Source organism: Fulmarus glacialis, unplaced genomic scaffold, assembly GCF_000690835.1.
Source record: "Fulmarus glacialis isolate BGI_N327 unplaced genomic scaffold, ASM69083v1 scaffold26217, whole genome shotgun sequence".
NCBI classification, from domain to species: Eukaryota; Metazoa; Chordata; class Aves; order Procellariiformes; family Procellariidae; genus Fulmarus; species Fulmarus glacialis.
The window spans coordinates 2,779-21,683 of NW_009223036.1; the positions used below are offsets into that span (position 1 = coordinate 2,779).

The 18,905-nt window shown below is 56.5% G+C and overlaps 2 protein-coding genes across 2 annotated transcripts in view; one reads left to right on the forward strand and one right to left on the reverse strand.

Annotated features, from left to right (window-relative positions):
• The window catches only part of LOC104079583 (deoxyribodipyrimidine photo-lyase-like), a gene marked incomplete at its 5' end in the record, with an annotated part of 2,893 nt that extends 2,773 nt beyond the window's left edge, over nt 1-120 (forward strand). Inside the window, one exon of the mRNA XM_009581664.1 lies at nt 1-120. This exon is cut by the window's left edge and continues 1 nt beyond it. Within this exon, the coding sequence (XP_009579959.1) occupies nt 1-120 (120 nt within the window).
• A 3,612-nt stretch (nt 121-3,732) lies between these two features.
• Nucleotides 3,733-18,905, reverse strand: part of KIAA0226 (KIAA0226 ortholog) — an 18,753-nt gene continuing 3,580 nt past the window's right edge. The window contains exons 3-21 of the mRNA XM_009581665.1: nt 18,852-18,900; nt 18,570-18,676; nt 17,857-17,997; nt 17,465-17,621; nt 16,680-17,228; nt 16,050-16,094; nt 14,039-14,134; nt 13,747-13,862; nt 13,056-13,257; nt 12,587-12,688; nt 8,945-9,005; nt 7,802-7,934; nt 7,299-7,444; nt 6,884-6,948; nt 6,076-6,314; nt 5,613-5,674; nt 5,260-5,413; nt 4,801-4,894; nt 3,733-3,896 (exon numbers count right to left, since the gene is read on the reverse strand). Of these exons, the coding sequence (XP_009579960.1) occupies nt 3,733-3,896; nt 4,801-4,894; nt 5,260-5,413; nt 5,613-5,674; nt 6,076-6,314; nt 6,884-6,948; nt 7,299-7,444; nt 7,802-7,934; nt 8,945-9,005; nt 12,587-12,688; nt 13,056-13,257; nt 13,747-13,862; nt 14,039-14,134; nt 16,050-16,094; nt 16,680-17,228; nt 17,465-17,621; nt 17,857-17,997; nt 18,570-18,676; nt 18,852-18,900 (2,682 nt within the window). The remainder of the gene's footprint in view (nt 3,897-4,800; nt 4,895-5,259; nt 5,414-5,612; nt 5,675-6,075; nt 6,315-6,883; nt 6,949-7,298; nt 7,445-7,801; nt 7,935-8,944; nt 9,006-12,586; nt 12,689-13,055; nt 13,258-13,746; nt 13,863-14,038; nt 14,135-16,049; nt 16,095-16,679; nt 17,229-17,464; nt 17,622-17,856; nt 17,998-18,569; nt 18,677-18,851; nt 18,901-18,905) is intronic.

Consider the following 18,905-nt stretch of genomic DNA (forward strand, 5'->3'; position numbering starts at 1 on the left):
GGCTGGGCAGAGAGGGCCATCTTCGGGAAGATCCGCTACATGAACTACACCGGCTGCAAGCGCAAGTTTGACGTGGGCCAGTTTGAGCGCCGCTACGCTCCCCGCACACTCTCCCAGTGATGGGCACAGCATGCTTTGGGATTGCTCGTGTCCCTCCGTGCTGGGGACGGAGCCTTTGCCAAGGTGCCAGCTCACACCTTACACCCCGGCCAGGGATCGCCCTGGGCTCTGTTGGAGGGCTCGCTGTAACAGCGGCAAGCCCCAGGGTTTTGCACATTTCTTTGCTCTGCCATCACCCCCTGCTTGAGCTGCTGCGCTGGGGCAGCTGCTGGAGCCCCAGGGATTATGTTCCCTCCCATCTTGTGTACCTAGCTCAGTCAGTAGGCAGGGGGGCTGTCCTTGGACTAGGAGGGCACTTACCAACAACTGAAAACATCAGTGTGTTATCAACATTCTCCTCATACTAAATCCAAAACACAGCACTAAGAAGAAATTTAACCCTCCCAGCTGAAACCAGGACAGCTGGCAGCGTGCCCATGCCTGCCAGAAACCTCTCTCCAACCACCATGCTCAGCAGCAAGCCCAAGCTACCCTTGCTGCTGCTAACCACAGCTTAGATTTAGGCTGAGCAGGGCTTTTCTGGGGAAAAGGCCCCAGAAACTGGCTCCTCATGCTGTGCTAGCCGCAGGGAAGCCCTGCTTCGCTCCATGCAGAGCCAGCGCTGTGCTGGGCTTGCACACACAACTTTCAACAGTTGTTTTAAAGTTTTCGGTTTGTATCATCTCCTGTGTCTATGGTGTTTATGGGGTGCTGCATGACACCACTGCGAGGGGAGAGGCGGGCTGCATGGCACAGGGATGCAAGCAGGGATGGGGCAGCCAAGGCCATGCCCCTGGGCCCCTCTGCCAGCAGCAAAGGCAGGCTCAGGAAGGGGACAGGCATTACAGAGAGCCCCTTACTCAGTGGCTTGTACCTCCTGCCCCGAGTCCAGTAGGCAGTTTGCAGGGGGAGGCCCTAAACCAGATGGATTAGTCAAGGGGTGGTGACAATAACCCCCTCCCAGTGACATCTAGCGATGCAGCACTAGTTGCACAAGTTGTCCCCCCCCAATGCCCGCTGCCATCAGCTAGTGCATCCCGACCCCTCCCTGCCCTAGGGGCCAAGAGGCACTGCAGCACTGACCCCAAGGGGGGGGGATACACAACGTTACCCCACCTGAAACAATGCCACAACACAACCAGGCCCCTTATTAACTTAGTTTATTAGGGACGGCATTTTCGTTGCTATGCTGTGCAATAGTCCTGTAGGGAGGGCTCCAGTTGATGGCCAGGGCAGCCCCTCGCTTACAAAGAGCTCACTGCCTTGGCCAGTTCCAGTGTTACTCGTAGTGGTCAGAGCTGGGCAGCAGTGTCAGTGCTGGGCACAATCCTGCCCTGGAGACCTCTGCCGGGTTTGCAAGTCCCGCTGCTTCCAGAGAAAGTCCATGGTGGAGAGTGAAAACCACAAGTAAGCCAAAATCCCTTCCCTCTTCTCTAAATGTACTCAGTGCTTCTAGAAAGGGATGCGGGCAGCCTCTCAGCTGCTGTCCCATGACATTAAAGTGCTTCAAACAAAACAGGGTGGATGGAGGTGTGCTGCTAAGGCAGCTCCAGGGAAGGGGGTGCCAGCTCTGGGCAGCAGCGGGAGGGCTCAGCTTGGGATTGGGGACAGGCAAGACGAAGGCAGACCAGCGTCTGGCAGCCCCAGGGCTTGCAGAGATGGAGACTGAGCGGGAGAGCAGCTGCTCCCATGGGGAAAACAAGCAGAAGTAAGACAGGAGGAGTAAAAAACCCCAGGGGAGCAAGTGGGGAGCTGAACCCCCTTTCCCAGGCTAGACCTGGCTTTGTCAGGATGCTGCAGAGCAGGGGAGAGGTGCTGCCATGCAGCAGCCTGGCCCCCAGCAGCGAGGCTTGCAGCCACCCTCCCTGACCAAGCCCTGCAGCCACCTCTCCTGGTCCCAGCCTCTCCCACCTGCCCCAACCCTGCCACCCCCGCAGGGACAGCCCACATCCCAGCCTCGAGCCAGGGCACGCACTGCAAGAGCCATTGCCCCTAGACGCTTTCTGCCAGTGTACTGCTCCCCGGTCCCTCAACACCATTCTCACACATACACAGGCCACACCATCCTTCCAAACACCCCACTGCCACCCCACATCCCACCCATGCTGAGGTGGTGCTGGACACTCACCCATGCCATGGGCTCAAGCATCCCCCTGCGATGCAGAAGCACCTCCTTGACTGACCGCTAGCCCCAGAGCACAGAGGTCACCTTGTACCACCGGGTCCGACCCCGCGGAACCATCGGTAGTGGCGGGCAGCTCTGCATCGGTGAGGGACCAACCCTTTGCAGCACCCCAGTGCCAAACCCCTCTCCCCTGTGCACCCCCCACCGCAAGCAGGCTGCCTGGCCATCCCGCTGCACGGCAGCAGGGAAGCCTCAAGGCTTTGCCTGGCTCAGAGATTCCTCTCCCAAAGGGAACAGGAGATCTGCTGGGAGAGAGGATACCTGGCAAATGCCAGCCCCATCCAGGGGTGTGGAACCAGGAGCAGGACAGCCCTGAAGGTTTTCTACCGGTGAGTGCCAAGAAGATCGCATGTCCCCTAAAGAGGCATTTCAAGCAGCACCTCCTTGGGGGGGAACACAGTTAAAAGTACAAATAACTGAATTAAAAAAAATAAAACCAAATCCAGCAGGTTAAAAAACAAAAACCCAACCTAAAAGAACAAACTGAGACGGAGGCTTGGGGGATGTGGCTGGAGGGCTGAGCCTTCACCTGCATCCCGAAGGTTTCTGCAGAAGGCAGCTGCACGCAAGACAGGTCCTGGTGCCACCAGAGTGAGGTCCCATGTCACCCTTAAAGGAGGACATGTCCCATCAGGACAACAGACTGGCAGCATGAGGAGGAAGCGGGGTTGGAAACCTCACTTACTGCATCCTCTGGCCATGGGGACCTGCCTCCGCCAAAAGTCCGGCAGCACCGGTCCCCTTGTGCAGCTGCTCTGGGAGCAATGCCCCTCTGCAGCACAGGCTGCGGGCGGAGGGCAGGGAAAGCAGCTCAGCAGAGATGACACAGAGAGGCGAGGCAGAAATCTGGCATTTTCACCACTGCCACCTCCTCTGCTTTCATCCTGGAGAGCAACTGCTCTCCAGCAGTGTCCCAAGCCAGATTTGAGAAAGGGAGCTGTTAAATGTACAACCAACCCCCAACCCCCACCTTCCCTCCATGCACACAACCCCCAGCAGCAGGACAGGGGATCGGAGGACTTGGAGAGCTGATTCTCCTCTCCAAGGAGCAGACGTGGCCAGAGTTTCCTAGTATAGAGCTGATGAGCAGAAAGTGCTGACCCCCCAGGGGACCCTGCCTGGGAGCAGGGCACGGGGACTGGCAGCACAGCCCTGCCCGGTCCAGCATGAACAACTGCTCGGAAAAGGCCCCTGCTCTGCCTGCAGGACAGGCAGGGGCCCAAGCAAAGGCATTGGGGAGTGTGAGCAGTACCTAGAGCAGACCCAGACGATGGAAGATGCCCCTTCCTCAGCCCAGCACTACCGCACAGGAGAAAACAGATCCCTTTGAGACAGCGCTCCAGGCCTCCTGACAGTCCTCCTCATCTCCAGTCCATGTGGCTCAGCCTTTGGTGACAAAGACCACGTACGTAAATAAACCCACGATCTGCTCCTCTGCTGCAACATGCTCATGTGGCTGTCACCGCCTCTGGCTGCTCCAGCTCGTCTTCGTAGTCCGAGATGTAGGACTCCATGCTCTGCTTGGCCAGCAGCTCTCTCCGGGCTTGAAGCCGCTCGCAGCGGGGACAGTGAGTGGATTTGAAGCAGCATTTGTGGTAGCAGGCTTTGCACTCTGCAGGGGAGAACATGGCTGAGAGCTGTCAGAGGCTGACACAGACTGCCTGACACTCCGCACCCCAGAGGGATGCTCTAGGCTTGTGTACGAGGACATTTCAAACCAAAGCGATGTCAGAAAAAGCACCAGAAGCAGGGGTCCAGGACCGTTCTGGAAGCAGCAAGAAATCACGCCACTGGGACCCTGCACTGGCTTACAAAGCCTTTGGGAGCACAGGCGGGACGTTTCCTGCTCCGCACAAGGTCCCTCCCCAAACTTTCCTGATTCTCCAAGGAAACAGCGACTCTGCCCCAAGTTTTCTCTGGCATTGCACCTGCCAAACCAAGGCTTGCATGTTGTCAGGAGCCATTTCAAGCCAGTTCAGAGGTTGGTCCTAAGCTGCAGGGACAAGCTCTGCTTGGCCATTAGTACTGGGCATTATTGAGGATGACTCCTGAAGGGGCCCAGGGATTTCTTGGCAGGCAGGAAGGGCACAGAGACAAAGCCTTCAGGCTCTCTCTCTGCTCTGCAAGGTCAGCTCCAGCCATCCAAGCAGGGGCAGGGGAGCTGCGTGCAGGCTGCAGCCTGTCCCGTAACCACAGCAGAAGGGAAGCCAGAGCTCCCAGACACCCACTCGTTGCAGTCACAACCCGACTGCCCGCTGCCGCCGGGGCAGGCAGCACACAGTGTGGTTCAGGAAGGGACCCACACACTCTACCGCGCCAGCAGCTCTGGCCAAACACCGTTATAATGCTGACCTGCTGTAATAACGTGGTTCAGAGACACAGGCCATGCACAGAGGCACTCTGGTCTGGCTGGCTCTGGCTCTGTAACTCTTGCTAGCACAAATGCCTCTCAAACTGGAGGCAGACCTTCGTGGCCCCAGGGTCTGTCCCCTCCCTGTTTCTCCCCAGCATCTCACCTTCACATGTCCTGCACTTGTTGAGCTCAAAGGGGAAGATGATGTCGCCCTCATTCTGGCAGAACTCGCAGATGAAGCCTTTGGCTTGGCACAGCTGGAAGGAGAAAAGGTGAGGAAAAAGCAGCTAAATGCTCCTCATCTCCCTGGCAAGCAGGGCAGGAGGTAGAGCGGAGCAGGACATGGTGCCCTGCTCTAATCATGTGGGACAGCCCTTCCCCAGCATGGAGCACAACAAGGCAGAATCAACATGTGTCAGGGCTGGGGGAGAGCCAAAATGGGATAACAAAGATCCCATACGTGCTAGGTAGAAGCTCTTGAAGCAGGCAGGAGCATTTAGCATTGAATCAGTTAATTTGGTGGCTGCCCTGCACGTCAAAGGCCTACCCATCGGTTATCTTTGCAGCAAAGCCTGCTCCCGAGGGTGCGGAGCAGTGCAGGAGGCAGGCGAGGGGGCCTTACCATGCACTTCTCAACGTGCAGGCTGCCTGCCTTCAGGAGCTCCGTCAGGCGAGGCACCAGGTCCCCTTTCTTCGTGGCGCTGAGGTCGCTCAGCGAATAAAGGTGCAAATCCTCCGTCAAGTGGCCAGGCACCGCATCGAAGGAGTCTAGGAGGCTGCAAGGACAGAGAAACCAGAGCTCAGAGCACAGTTACTCCACTAAGCCCCCTCTCTCCACTGCTTCTGCTTTTTCTCCCCCTCCACTCCCCTCTCCCCACGTTGCTCATCGCACAGGCTGCACAGATCCCCACTGCAAACTGCCACGGGACAGATCCAGGACAGCAAAACAGCTTCATCTCACAGCCTGGGACTCACTCTTTAGCTAGCCGGCACGTCTTAAACATGTTCTTCATGTGGAAAAGCTGGATTCGCAGCAGCTGGAGAGGAAGGGGGGACACAAGAATCAGTAAACAGAGCACGGTCCTTGGCCAAGCACGCCTGCCCCGTTTCCTGCGCTGGTGAAACGACGGCTGCTCCCCAGCTGCCGCTCCCCTGCTACCGAAGTGTTTACACCACGCAGGGCAAAGCGAGCACAACCATCGTCATGTGCTCCAGGAGATAAACCGAAGCCCAGCTGGACACCAGGCAGAAATTCCTTCTGAAATTCCTACGTTACTGGACAAAGAACAAGAGGTGAATGGAAACCCACGGTGCTGAGCTTTTAAGCCTCAAAAACTGAAATATCCGCTTCTCCCCAGCTTCCCTGGGATACGGTTTACAATTGGCAGCCACCCACCTCACCCAAACCCCACTCAGGAAGGTATGGAAAGGGTCTTACCCACACTTGGTTGAGAGACTTCACTTTCCGGTACAGGGCAGGATTGATATCCTGCACGTTGAAGAGCGGGTCACTCCAGATCTTGCTCAGCAGGTCTTTGGAGAAGTTGCTCACGTAGTACTTGCTGAAGTCCCACTTGCGCAGGATGCGGCTGGGGATGACCGTCTGGGCGTTCTCGTGGCAGCACTGGCAAAAATACTTCCCCAGGTACTCACAGTACCGCAGCCGCTTGATGTAATCTGGCCAAACCCCGGCAGACAGGGAGGTCAGCCGAGGCACGGGCTCTGCCCAACCACATATTGGACTCCCAACGTTGCTCAGCATTTCCAACAAGCAAAGCAGTCTGCTTTGCCAGTACCTCCTCCAGCCCCAGACCGCTCAACACTGGGGTCTGCAAACACCCCTACCGACTGCAAAAGCGTTTGAGACCACAGTCCAGTCTCATGCAGCCACATCTACCTACACATTCAGGAAACAGAGCTGGTCAAAGCTGTACCCAGAGCAGAATCTGCTGGGACCTTTAGGACCCCCAACAGATGACTTTGCCTTGGAAGAGTCAACATCTGAAATGCCCTCCAAAGGACAGGCTGGCTGTTCTTTGCCTCCACCAGCCCCATGATCTTCTGGAGAAGAAGGCTCCTCTGTGGGTGGTGCACACCAACGTGCAAGCAGAGCTGGCAAAGGCAGCGCACCATTTCCCCAGTGACCTTCTGCTAAGCTCTGCCACCACCCACCCACTCTGCGTCTTCCCACTTGTTCACAGGTTCTTCCCCACTCTCCAGCTATGGATCAGGGTCCCAGCACTCACCAGGATCAGTCCGGATGCCACAGCCTGCACACCGGTAATTCTGCTTGGCCACGGCTACCTTCCTCCTGCCCAGAGACAGAAGACAACATGCATGAGTCCAGCCCTGAAGGCACCTGGCACCAGAGGATGGGCACTGGCACAGGTCTGGATGGCAGAGGTGGCCACATGCTTTGCCACTTAAGTGTGGACAACAAATCCAAGGGGAAAAGCCCTGTTGTGCAAAGGCACCGACCACAGGCACTGGCTCCATCTCACAGCACCAGCTGCCGGTGGTGACCACCATGGATTTACCAGGCTCAGAGTCGGGAAGCCCCAGTGATCAAGCGGGAAGGAGATGATAATCAACCTTAGTGTTTATGGAAAAGGGTTGGACAGGGCATGTCCCCAGAGAGCCCTCAGCCGCGCGGGTCCTTACGTTGGGGCTGGGTGAACATTGAAGATGATCTGTGGTCGCGGTGGGGCCCACTCCAGATTTCCGCGCACCCGAATCCTCAGCTTGTAGATGTCGGCATGTTCTCCGTCATCGGGAGAGATGGGCAGAGAGTCAGGGATGGGCAGGAGCTGGGAGAGGCAGGCGAGAGGGTCAGATCCCTGCCTGGTACTGCAAAGGCAAGGCACTGGCTGCCTTGTCAGAAACCTGCAACTGCAGCCCTCTGGAAAACTGCCAGGCACCAAGCTGCTGCTCCAGCTGAATGGGGGCTGGAGAAGGGATGTCCCCAGCGATCCGGGCACTCTGCTGTAGGACACTGCAGTGGCAGAGCCCCTCTTGGCTACACCCATCTCCGGAGCCTGGATGAAACCCCTCCTCCAGCTCCACAAAGGGATCATCAGGACTAGCAAAGCCCCTCAGCAGTGGGCTGATGCCAGGGGTTCGGGGAAGATCAAATGCAATTTGTGACTGGGGACTCACACCCCTACCTTCTGTGGGGCGTCGTGCTCAGGGACCAGCCACTCCAATTCAGAGGCAGCCGGGAGCTGCATGCCCTCAAACTGCTTCAGCAAGCCCATGGCCACGGCCTCCGCCGAGTTGGAATTAAGGAAGGAGTAGGATCTAGACAGCAAAGGGAGTGGTTAGTACCGGGTCTTACAGCTGTGCCCTTCTCACAAGCCCTGATGCCGGTCCCAGCTCAAGCCAAAGATTCTCCCTTCAACTCTGGTACCTTATTTCTGCACTGCTACACAGGCTTCAAATTGATATACGTGATTGATTTCTATCTTTGCAGCTGCCCCCAAGCAAAGCTGGCTAATGGCACAACAAGAACTGTTTAGAAAGGCAAGCAAAACATATCTTACTTAACAAAACCTGTGCCTGTTTGCAGAGGAAGCTGCAAAGTGCCTGTACAAGCCAGAAATAACTGCTCTCCCAGTACAAACCTACCCAAGAAGCTGCCTAGCATGGACACAGCTTTGTATCTCACCCAACGAGCAGAGGGGTCGCTGCATCCCAAAGAGGTTTTGCTTTCAGAACACGAACACAGCAGCTATGCTTGAAACAGGTTGTGATTCACTGCCCCACAGCCCCGACCTCTCCACACAGGGGAGTACCAGGAAAGGACTGAGCACTTCACGTTTAAGCTGCTGCTGCACTGCACAGAGAGTCTGTGAGCATCGCTGTGTGCCAGCGTTTCCACCTCTGGGTCACAGCACAGCAGCGAGGGTTGGAGAGAAGGTGGCAGCACCACGTAGTCTAACAGGCCGTCCCAGCTGAGAGGGGGGGAGGCAGGGGAGGCTCAGAGCCAGCAGCAAGCCAGCAGCCAGTCCAGATGCTCCAGGCTGTGCCAAGTCCTCTCCCCAGCCTTTTACCTGCTAGGAGGTATGGGCACCTCTCCTGACACCAGTCCATATCATATCTACCTCATGTCAATATCCTGATCATCCCAGGTGCTGCTTCCCAAATTTAAGACTAGGACCCAGTGCCCCACTGCTAAGTAAAGGTTTGGAGGGAGGGAGGGAGGGATGTCCACTCCAGTGCCAAACAGCAGCTGATGCACATGGAAGAGCAGAGTTGGGCAGGAAGGGGAACTCGGTACCAAGATGTCTCGCCATGAGTCGAAGACGTACATGGACTCTGAGGAGAGAAAGGATTTCCTGCTGGAGTCTGGGTTCCTCTTGATGTCTGCATCTGTATCACAAACAGACAAGGTGGAGCAGATGGGGCAGGGCAGGGGGATACACTCATTTCAAACCAAAGCTTCACTGTAAAACTCATCAAGCTGTTCAAAAGCACGTGAACTACAGCATCAACTTCTACCAGTGGCACTGAGCAGCAAGGAGAGGTGCAGTCTAATCAGTCGCCTGTCGGAGTTACAAGGGAAGGACATGGTGGGATGCTGTGAAAACAGTGAGCCTGGGGCTTGGGGGAGACAAGTGGCTGCTGGTACAGGTCACACACCAAGTCCTAGCAGTGACATGGCCTGAAACAGTACGCACACAGGAGCTAGGAGGGCAGGACAGCAAGGTTAGCAAGAAGGTTTAGTAGCTCTCTACACGCAGTATAGATGCTGCAGGGGATTAGCAATGGGATGTTAATGCTCTCTACTTGACCGCCACCTGTAAGATCAGACGGTGGCCATGCCACAGCTTGTCAGCGACTGCACAGCCAGGGCTGGCAGCCTAAGCCCAGCACTCCAGAGACACGTCAGCATCCATGCAGAGAGCAAGCCGGCAGCCACGGGGGCCAGCTCTCTGCAGAGGCCACAGACCCATCTCCTGAGGAAGGAGGGGTCCAAGGTAAGGTGCAGGACACTGGGGTCTGGCTCCCTCCACCCCTCCATCAGCTGCCCAACAGCCCTCCTCAGTGCCAGCTCAGGTACCAGGCAGTACCCATTGGTACCTTCATCACTCATCTTTCTTTCACTCCGGCAGGTTAAACCCTGACAGGGAATTAATCTCAACGGTGGAAGGACCCTAGGAGACTCTTCCAGCAATACAAAGCAGGCAGAAGCAGGCAGAAACCCTGCTTCATTGCAGACAGACTCCCAGAAAAGGGAGGAGGGCATGCAAGGGGAAAGTACTACAGGTCAGGGCAGAAGAGAGGCCAATGCCACAACCTTCAGCCCAGCAAGTCTCCTGTTTTGTACCTCTGGGGAGCTCTAGGAACGGGGTCTGCAGTGACCACACCACCTCCAAACACAGGCTTGCAGCTCCCCCCGACCCAGTGGCCCAGTGCCTGGCTAGGGCAGGCACAGCTCGGGGTCCCTGCTCCTCCACCCCAAGCAGGTCGCCTACGCGGACCTGCACAGAGCCCATCCGATCCCGGCCAGGCACCAACCGCACAACGAGGCCAAGGGAATCACAGCCCGGCTGAGCGAAGAGTGCCACCCCCTGAGCCGCCGGCTCCCCTAGGAAGAGCAGGGCTGCCCTGGCAAGTCCCAGTCCTGCCCGAAAATTTACAGGCTCACGCTAGTGGAGTTCAGCATGGATGCTTGACCCTCCTTGTTTGACATCCATTGCTAGAAACAGGCACAGGAAAGCATCCTAATGCTAAGGAATCTGCATATCTACAACACATGAACAGACTTCTAGCTGCAGAAAACAGGGAATTCACGCAAATGTAGCCTCCCGACCACGTAGGGCACCAGCCAGGCATACCTGCCATGCTCTGGTGCCTTTGGCTCCGTGCAGGAAGGTGCCACATGGTCCTAGACTACGATGAACATGAGCAAACAGGAGGGCATACGCAGCACAGTGGGGAAGCAGAGCCGGCACACTCAGGCACTGGCATTGTCTCAGGGATGGCAGAGGGAGCCAAATCTGACCCTAGGCTCCCATGGGAGCTAGCACGGGGATCCTGCCACCGCTCGCTTCCCAACCTTAACTGCAGACAATCCCCAAAAGCCTCCAGTTAGCTGCCCAAAACGCCTCTGCTGCCAATGCTATCACCAGGTGGGATAGTCCCCAGGAGGCTTGTGAACAGCCCCCAAACCCCAGTCCCCGTCTGCCAGCTTCAGGCTAGGATGAGCCCCCCTGGACGAAACCCTGGTCTGTAAACACAGGACACGGCAGGGCTGACGGGGAAGTCTGAGCACCAGCATCTCCGGCAGGAGCAACACGCTGGCGCCGAACACCTGACAGGAGAGATCAGCAGCAGCCCACGTAGGCTGTTCCCTTGCTAAAGCAAACAGGGAGCACATGAAGGTTATTTAAATGTGGCCAGCAGACTGGAAGGATTATCTAGTAGTACTGTAAACAATAAAAACACTAAGCAAGACCTGGCTGCATGTGATCCCGGTGCCCAGGGCCTCCAGCGTGAACAAACTGCCTGTGCCCTGTCTGCTCTCACTACTTCTCCCTCCAGGACTTCTTTCTGGAAGGATTCTTCTCCAAGGCAAGTCTAAGCAGGATGGGAAAAGTTGGCCATGGTTTGGATCAGCGCTTCGGCACACCAGCTCTGCCAAGTCAAGCAGGACAACACTCCCCAAGGCACCTGGGATGGAGACCTGGCCCCACACTATAGAGGACTCTGTTCTCATCCAGCCCAGGCTCAGCCTTCAGCAGCTACAGTGCCACAAAGCTGTGTCATTGCCCTGCCAAGCCCTACCCCAGGCAACACAGGTCTTCACCACAGCAGGCACATTTGGTATACCCAAAATACTGCATGGCAAAACGCCCTGGGGGATGGAGCCCACGGCAGAGCTCCTCTGCCTCCTCTCTGCTCCATCCTGCCCTATCATCCTGCCACGGCTTTTCTTGCTGACATCTGGATGATACTGTTCACAGTTCCTAAATTAGGCAGATTTCTGAGAAGTGTGCACGTGCGCACACACACACACACACACCTTGCACACACACGCACGCGTGCCGCAGGGGAGCACTGCGGGGTACTACCTGAGAACAAGGAAGCCATTGACACTGAGAGGCCGTTCTTGGACATTTGAATCAGGTTAGATCCATCGTTACCATCTGTATAACACGGTGATGATAAAACAGTTGACTTCAGTGCTTCAGCCAGGCCAAAGAGAAAGGGCATAATACAAGAGCAGCACTCACACAAGAGAAGCCCAGAACTGAATTCACACACCCCTCCGTGGGCTTCAAAACTGAGCCCAAAATCTAGACCTCGGGGACTGAAAGGAGGGTTTTGCTGTCAACAGTCAAGAGATGAGAAGTTTATAGCGGGTGACTGGACTGCTCCATCTTCTTTTTAAAGTCAGTGAGATGGAGGTACTGCTGAGAGGTCAGTCATCCACCTTGGAGGATGAACAAGGCTCTGAAGGAAAGGGACACCCAGGGACCTAGACAGGTCTCCTGGGGGCAATAAGTTCAGCCACTCAAGCTGCCAGGAGCAGAGACTACAGGTATTACAGGCCAGGATGTGAGCAGCGCCCACCACTGTCACCCAAGAGATAAGCGGTCAGAGCTATGGCTCCTTCTGCCTGGGGAGGAGGAGAGCAGGATGGCAGCTCTCCCACCTCTCTCTAGCTGTGATAGCTGCTATGTGGACCAGGTAATGAAATGGAAACCACCTACCAGCCAGAGGCACTGAATGCTAGAGGATTACAGAGGATTTCGAAGGAAAGTCATGCCACCGTATGAGGGAAACTGGTTGCTCTGTTGATGCTCAGAATTCAGCCATTTGTTTGGGAAAAGCCATCCTGAAGGCCAGAGGGACATGCTCTTCTTCAGCTGGACTGACCTCAACACAACCACACCAAGGAGAAGTCTGTCTCTACGCAAGAAGCCAACACAGCCATTCCCTCCTACCTCGGATCTCGTACTCTTCCACATCCTCTGCGGAGCCAGAGTCAGAGAGCCGCATGGAGCCGTGGGAGCTGAACTGGGACCCACTGTCTGTCGCCACAAGACCTGGGAGAAATGCAACACAGGCCATCAACGGAAGTGGTCTGAAGGGTCACTGACAGCTAAGGGAGAAGTTGATGGCCAGGTATGGCCAGGGCAGGGAGGGATGGAGGTCAAAGATGGAAAACACCATGAGTTCAAAATGAAATTACATTTCATAACTCAGCGCCAGCAGCGCACAACTTTTATCAACATACAGTATCAGTCCCATTATGGTCTTCCATAGCAGCAGAGTTTCACAAATCTCTGCAGCACTTCGGTAGCAATATGGTTGTTTCCCACGAACGGGCAGGAAGGCAGGATGCTCTAAGGACAGGCAACGGACAGAAAACCCATATCCCACTAGCTGATGAGCCCAAAACACATCACCCACTGTCTGAGCCCATCTCCTGGCAGGTAGGGAAGAGGTGCCTGGTGCGGATCTGCTGGCGCCGAATGCGAATCTTTTGTTTAAGCTCCTGGATCTCCTTGTCGCTGTCTTCCTCCTCCTCCTCCAGCTGCCGGCTCATCATGTTGCATTTCATCAGCTCAATGGCAGCGATCAGGGACTCTGAGATGCTGAAGTGGGCATTCTCCTGCAAGGCAAGAGCAAAAGCATTCAAGGCTTTACCATGGAGAAACTAGGAAGGCTTGGTAAAATCTTGCTCCCCACCTGTGACAGGAAAGAGCTTATTACTCATGGAGGGTGGTAGAAAGACCTTAATCCCTGCCGACCCCACAAAACCTCACTCTTCCACAAGGACCTAGAAATTAAAGCCTTCTTGGGCACCAGAATACTCACAAAAAACACAAGGGGCTTCCTACTAAGAGGATGTGCAACACATCCACTCTGGGGAGTCAGCACATGTCCCTGAGGAGCCCTAACATTGCAAAGCTGCTGTGTATATGCTGGATGGGCAGATCCTGGCTGCCAGACACCACTGAGGAACTCAACTTTGAAGTTCTGTGCACAGCTCTATAGCAGGAAATACTATGGGATTATCTTCCCCACGGAGGGAAGTTATCACTGAACCTGCAGTAAGATACGTTCTCTAATGCACACAGGCTACTGCTGCCTCCCTCACCTTCTCCAGGTCTGCACAGCTGCCAAAGTCCTGCTCAGAGAGGTAGCTGATGAGGGACTGCCCTTCCGAGGGTCTTCTGAACATCCCTTCCCCCGAGCTCAGGTACTGTCCAGAGTCTAGAAAAGCAAGAGACAAGCATATGAGGGAGGGACCTGCTGCTATCCTCATGCTAAGGAGCCCTGCCAGTGCCCAACCAGCATCCCACAAGCAGGTGCCAGAAGCTGAGGCCACCGCAGCCGATGGAGGAGCCTGACCAGGAGCGAGCTTCCCCGCTGCGGCTGGCTGTACTCACCGTACTCCATGTAGAGGGAGCTGGGTGTGCTCAGTTCACTGCTCTGGGTGGAAGCGGAGACCAGCCCTCTCCCTCTGCCTGCATCACCGTGGGACTCTGGAAGGGAAGACGACACCAGGCACACATCAGTATCCTGGAGGCGCCCAGCGATTGCACAGGGTGAAATGAAAGGTGCTCAGCATCACATGGGCAGGCACAAATGGATGGGAAGCAAGGAGGGACATCTTCCTGCTCCATGCCATGGTTGAGGGCAAGCCCAGGAGAGGACAAAACTAGAAGGGCATTTCAGGCAGGAGAGGAGAACGGGAAAGAAGGAGAGAAGCTCATGAGAGCCACGGAGCAGTTGAGTCCCAAGCATTCCCTCTTTACCCCCAGCAGAGCTGGGGGACACAACAGGCTCCAGCAAGTGCCTCTGCCAGCACCTTCTTCTTGCTGGAGCATCTCCAAGGGAAGAGTTATCCCCCAGGGCAGAGAGTCAGGAGACAAGGGGAAACCTGAGCAGCCGAGGGATCTGTGGGGCTCCCAGTCCTGCAAAGCAGCCTGGACGACAGCAGAAGGAGGCATCTGAAGGACATGCTCTTGCTCAACTAGAAGCCAGGGTTCCCTGCACACAACCCTGGAGCCAGGGCTGCAGTGCTCAAGGTGACCTACCCAGGCTGTGTGCAAGGCTCTGCCCCATGCACGCACTGTGGTGCAACTCCCTGCCGGGCTGAGCCGGTGGGGACTGCCAAGAGCTGGCCTGACCGGAGACCAACAACGGATGGTGCTCTACAGAGAGCCACAGCCCTGGGGAGCACCTGGATGGAGCTGCTGGGTGACGGAGGACTGCTGAAGGAGACTGAAAACACCCCGACTGGAGCAGGACAGGAACATACGGGTGTGGACACGGAGCAGACGCCAGCTGACATCCCGATATCCCGAGCGCAACAGAAGGGTAACCCCATCTTCTCAACCTCCTACTCCTCTTTGCTCCCAGCTTTGTGCCATAACCCTGATGTGGTTGGAGGCTCCAGAGCCCACCAACACCAGCATTTCCCTGCCAAGACCATGAAGCAGCAGCCACCAGGATGGGGCTTGGGACCAAACCACCTCACAGGCTGGGTGACAAAGGAGACCCGTCGGGGTGGGAGGCTCTCACTGCAGCCTGCCAGGGTATCCTGCAGCCACCTCAACCCTGCTGAAAACCAGCACAGAAACCACCTTATGATCACCAGCCTGAGGGATGCCACATACAACAGAGCCTACTAATGAAGGGCAAAGCGAGGCAGTGCTCGGCATCCTCTGCTGGAGCAGGACACAGGGCTGTACACATCTGTGTGAACACCCACCACCTCCAGGAAAGAACCCTCCCAGCCACAGAGCCCTCAGCACCCAGATGTGAGCTCGACAAACCCAGTGCTGCTGTTCAATGGATGCAAAAGAAAACAGCTAATTTTTTTGAGCTGCTGACTCTTTCTGCCTGTGGGGCAAAGGGATGGCAGCACCTCAGCACCTCTGCTCAGAGGGAAACCTGCCCCGAGCCCAGAAGAGCACCCAAGAGTCCTGGCTGTGGGTGCAAGTACAGCTGGCTGGGACACAGCTGAACTCGGCCAACGTCAAACCTCCCCATGCCACAGATCCACTAAATGAAAGGAAAATAAGATGTTCAAGCCCGCGCCTGCTTAGCTGCTAGCCCCTACTCACTACATGAGAGACAAAACCTCTCCTGGCTCCCAAGGCAGTGGGGTGGAGGGAAGGGCAGGGGACGCAGCTCCGGGACTTGGTGGCCAGCGCTAACACCATGCAGGGGAGTTGGGCGCCTTTCTGGGTCTGGTCCACTGCTCCCAAAAACCAAGCTGGGATCTTCAGTCAGGTGGCATGCATAAACCTGACCACGCTTCAAAGCACCAGCTGGGACACAGGGAAGAAAGATTTTTTTTTTTGTTTTCTGAATGGACATTAATGGGTTGATGGAAATCCTGAACTTGATGCAATGATCACTAATGAAGGGCTGTTATACTGGCTCCCAAACCTGCCACTGGATCTTCTATTATAATGGTGATATCCCTGAGGCCTCCTGGGCAGAGATTGGAGGAGGAGGGCAGCGTTAAGGGAGAGAAAACAGAGACAGACTGGTTACTACTCAGCAAAGACCTCCACTTCTCCCATGAAGGCAGCACTGGTGGGGCAGACTCCCACAAACTGGTTGTCCCCTCACATCCCACTCTCCCCCCCCAACATGCATTCACCCACTCAAGAGCACAGGAGGACCCAGCAGGTTACCACTAGGATGACATCCTACCAGTAGGATGAGCCCAGGCCCCAGCCCAGTGCCCTGCCCTGGCCCCATGCCCCAGCCGGGCAAGGCCAGTGGGGAAGCAGGACAGCTAATGCCACAGCATCGCTGCCATTTTCTAAGTTTTTGGTAAAAGCTGCCAATACCAGTAACAGACCAGGCCAGGGCATTCTGGGAAGCAAGATGTCAGCCCATCACTCCAGTGCGGAGCAGGAAAGCTAAGGGCAAAGACCAAATTTCACAACCGCTCGCCCACTGTTCCCCTCGCCGACCTGATGCATGAAATCAAAGGGGTGGCCAGCATCAGCCTCCTGGTACCATGGACTTCCACACCCCAAAGCCATCCCCGAAAAGCTGCCCCATTACCGTGCAACTTCCCCGAAGCCATGTTGGTGTCGGAGTGCGAGCGGACGTGGCTCTTCTTGAGGATGCCCTGCGGAGCTGATGACTGTCCCTCCGAGAAGCTGGACCGGCGCAACAGGCTCAGGCCCCTGCTTCCACCTCCGCTTGCCCCCTGCTCCCCCAGGGATGACACTGAGTCCAGCTTCTGGGAGCTGCTGGAGGAGAATAGTTTGGAGCTACTGCTCTTGGTGCTGTTGGTGCTGGCACTGCTGCATGCCCGGCCCCGGCGCCCCAAGTTCCCGATGGCCAGGTACTCCGGTCCATCGTTAACATCGCTCTGCGGATCATCCTGACTCCCCGTCCAAGTGTCTTCGCTCTGGCTGGTGGTGCTGGAGCTCATCTCGCTGGCCGGAGAGAAGGGGTCTTTGGGTGAGGGGACATGGAAGCTGGTGACAGAACCGGGCTGCTCCAGAGGGGACCTGCCCTCGCTGAAGGAGGAGGACCGGGTGGACGGGCAGCGCTCCTGGGGCTGGCTGGTGCTGGAGCTGATGGAGGAGCTCGCTGGTCTCCCATCTGGACAGAGGCAGGAGCAGGACGTCACACACCCCGGCATAAGCAGACTACCCTACAGGAATAAGCTTGTGGCTTCACACCGGCATGCCCACCCACCATGGGCAAAGGCCAGGGATCTCCCTCCCATCGTGGGCAGAGATCTTCTCGCACCCATCCACCACAACAAATCCAAGAGCAGACAAAAAGACAGAGTCTTTTCTGGGTCTATCCTGAGCTTCCCAGCCCATCCTCATTACCTGAGAGGCCAGACGAGGCTGGATGGTGGAGGCCGGAGAAGGACCCAAAGCAGCGCTGCTGCATGCAGCCTGCAGAAGGGACATTCGGGGACGCGGGGAGGGCAGTCAGGCTCTGACTCTTGGTCACCGGAGGTGGACCGTCACTCTTCCTGGTAAGCTGAAGAGAGGTGGCGTCATTAATAAATCAGCATTTACAGAGCTACGCATCAAAGGAGCAACAACGGAAAGGAATCGACCTGCGAGCGTCTGGTCACCAGCCAGCAAAGGATGTGGCAGGCCCGGGGGGCGGGGGGCCCTGGGGGCAGGAGTATGGGGAGGGAAAAACACCGCGGTGCAGAAGGGAAGAGGCTTTTTGTTCGCAGCTACATGGCAGGCTCCTATCAGGAAATTACCAGGCTCTCAGCGAAACGATCCAGGCAGCCCAGCGCTCCAGGCAGACGGCTCTCCTGTCCTTCAGCATCATGGTCACACATCTCTCTTGTCCCAGCAGAAGGACCTGACGCGCACAGGGATGGCAGTGACGTGCCGGCCAGCTGAAAGAACACAGCCCCCATTTAACGAAGCCTCATTAATTGCCTTCCTCTGGGGAGCTCTGTGCAAAGAAAGCAGTCACTGTTCCCTCCTCTGGGGAGGGGGCAGCTGGCAGAGGGCTGCACGGGGGGTCACTGGCGTCACCAGCAGGAGTGGGCACCCAGGTGTCCTGGGGTGCCGCTCGACCCCTCTGAAAGTGGCTGTCCCTCATGACCAAGCAGCTCTGCTTGCTGGCCCTGAAGCCTGGGCCTGTTGGAGAGGGCTTTAGAGGTGCCTCTGACAAGGAACTGGTCCTCAGGTCCTCATGCTCAAATCCTCGATGCCAGCCAGAAGCGAGGTACCTCACTACAGGCTCCACACAGCCACCTCCCCCATCCCAACCCCTGCCAGGCTCGCGCAGACAGCGCAGGGACCAGTTCACCGCTCTCCTCCCCTCTTGGAGCTCCTTTTGCTACTTCCAAGTCCAGCCCCTTGTCCAAGTGCCCCGTGTGCCCTGAATGAGACCTCGCACAAGCAGCCACAGCCAGCCGGTGTCTGGAGAGAGCCAGATGGAAAAGCTGGGACCTCAACTCACCATGGAGGTGTCGATCTGAGCCAGAAGCCTGGGGTTGTTCTGCTCGACAGCCTCCAGGCACTGCAGCATGGCCGTGACGTGGGCGTCACTGAGCAGGAAGGCAGTGTCTGGGGAGAGAAAACTGCTGCTCGGGGGAGTCCCTCTCAGCCGCGTGGTTTGACAGCGCCGGTTACTCACACGCAAACCACCTTTTCTGCCATCCCCCCTCACTCCCACGTGGCTTGGAAATGCCAGCAGCTAGGTATCTTCCTAATAGGAAGGAAAAGGCCCATTTCTCTTTACCTGCGTAGAATTTCCTGATGTACTGCCGGTTCCCCAGGAGCGGTCTCAGCTGCG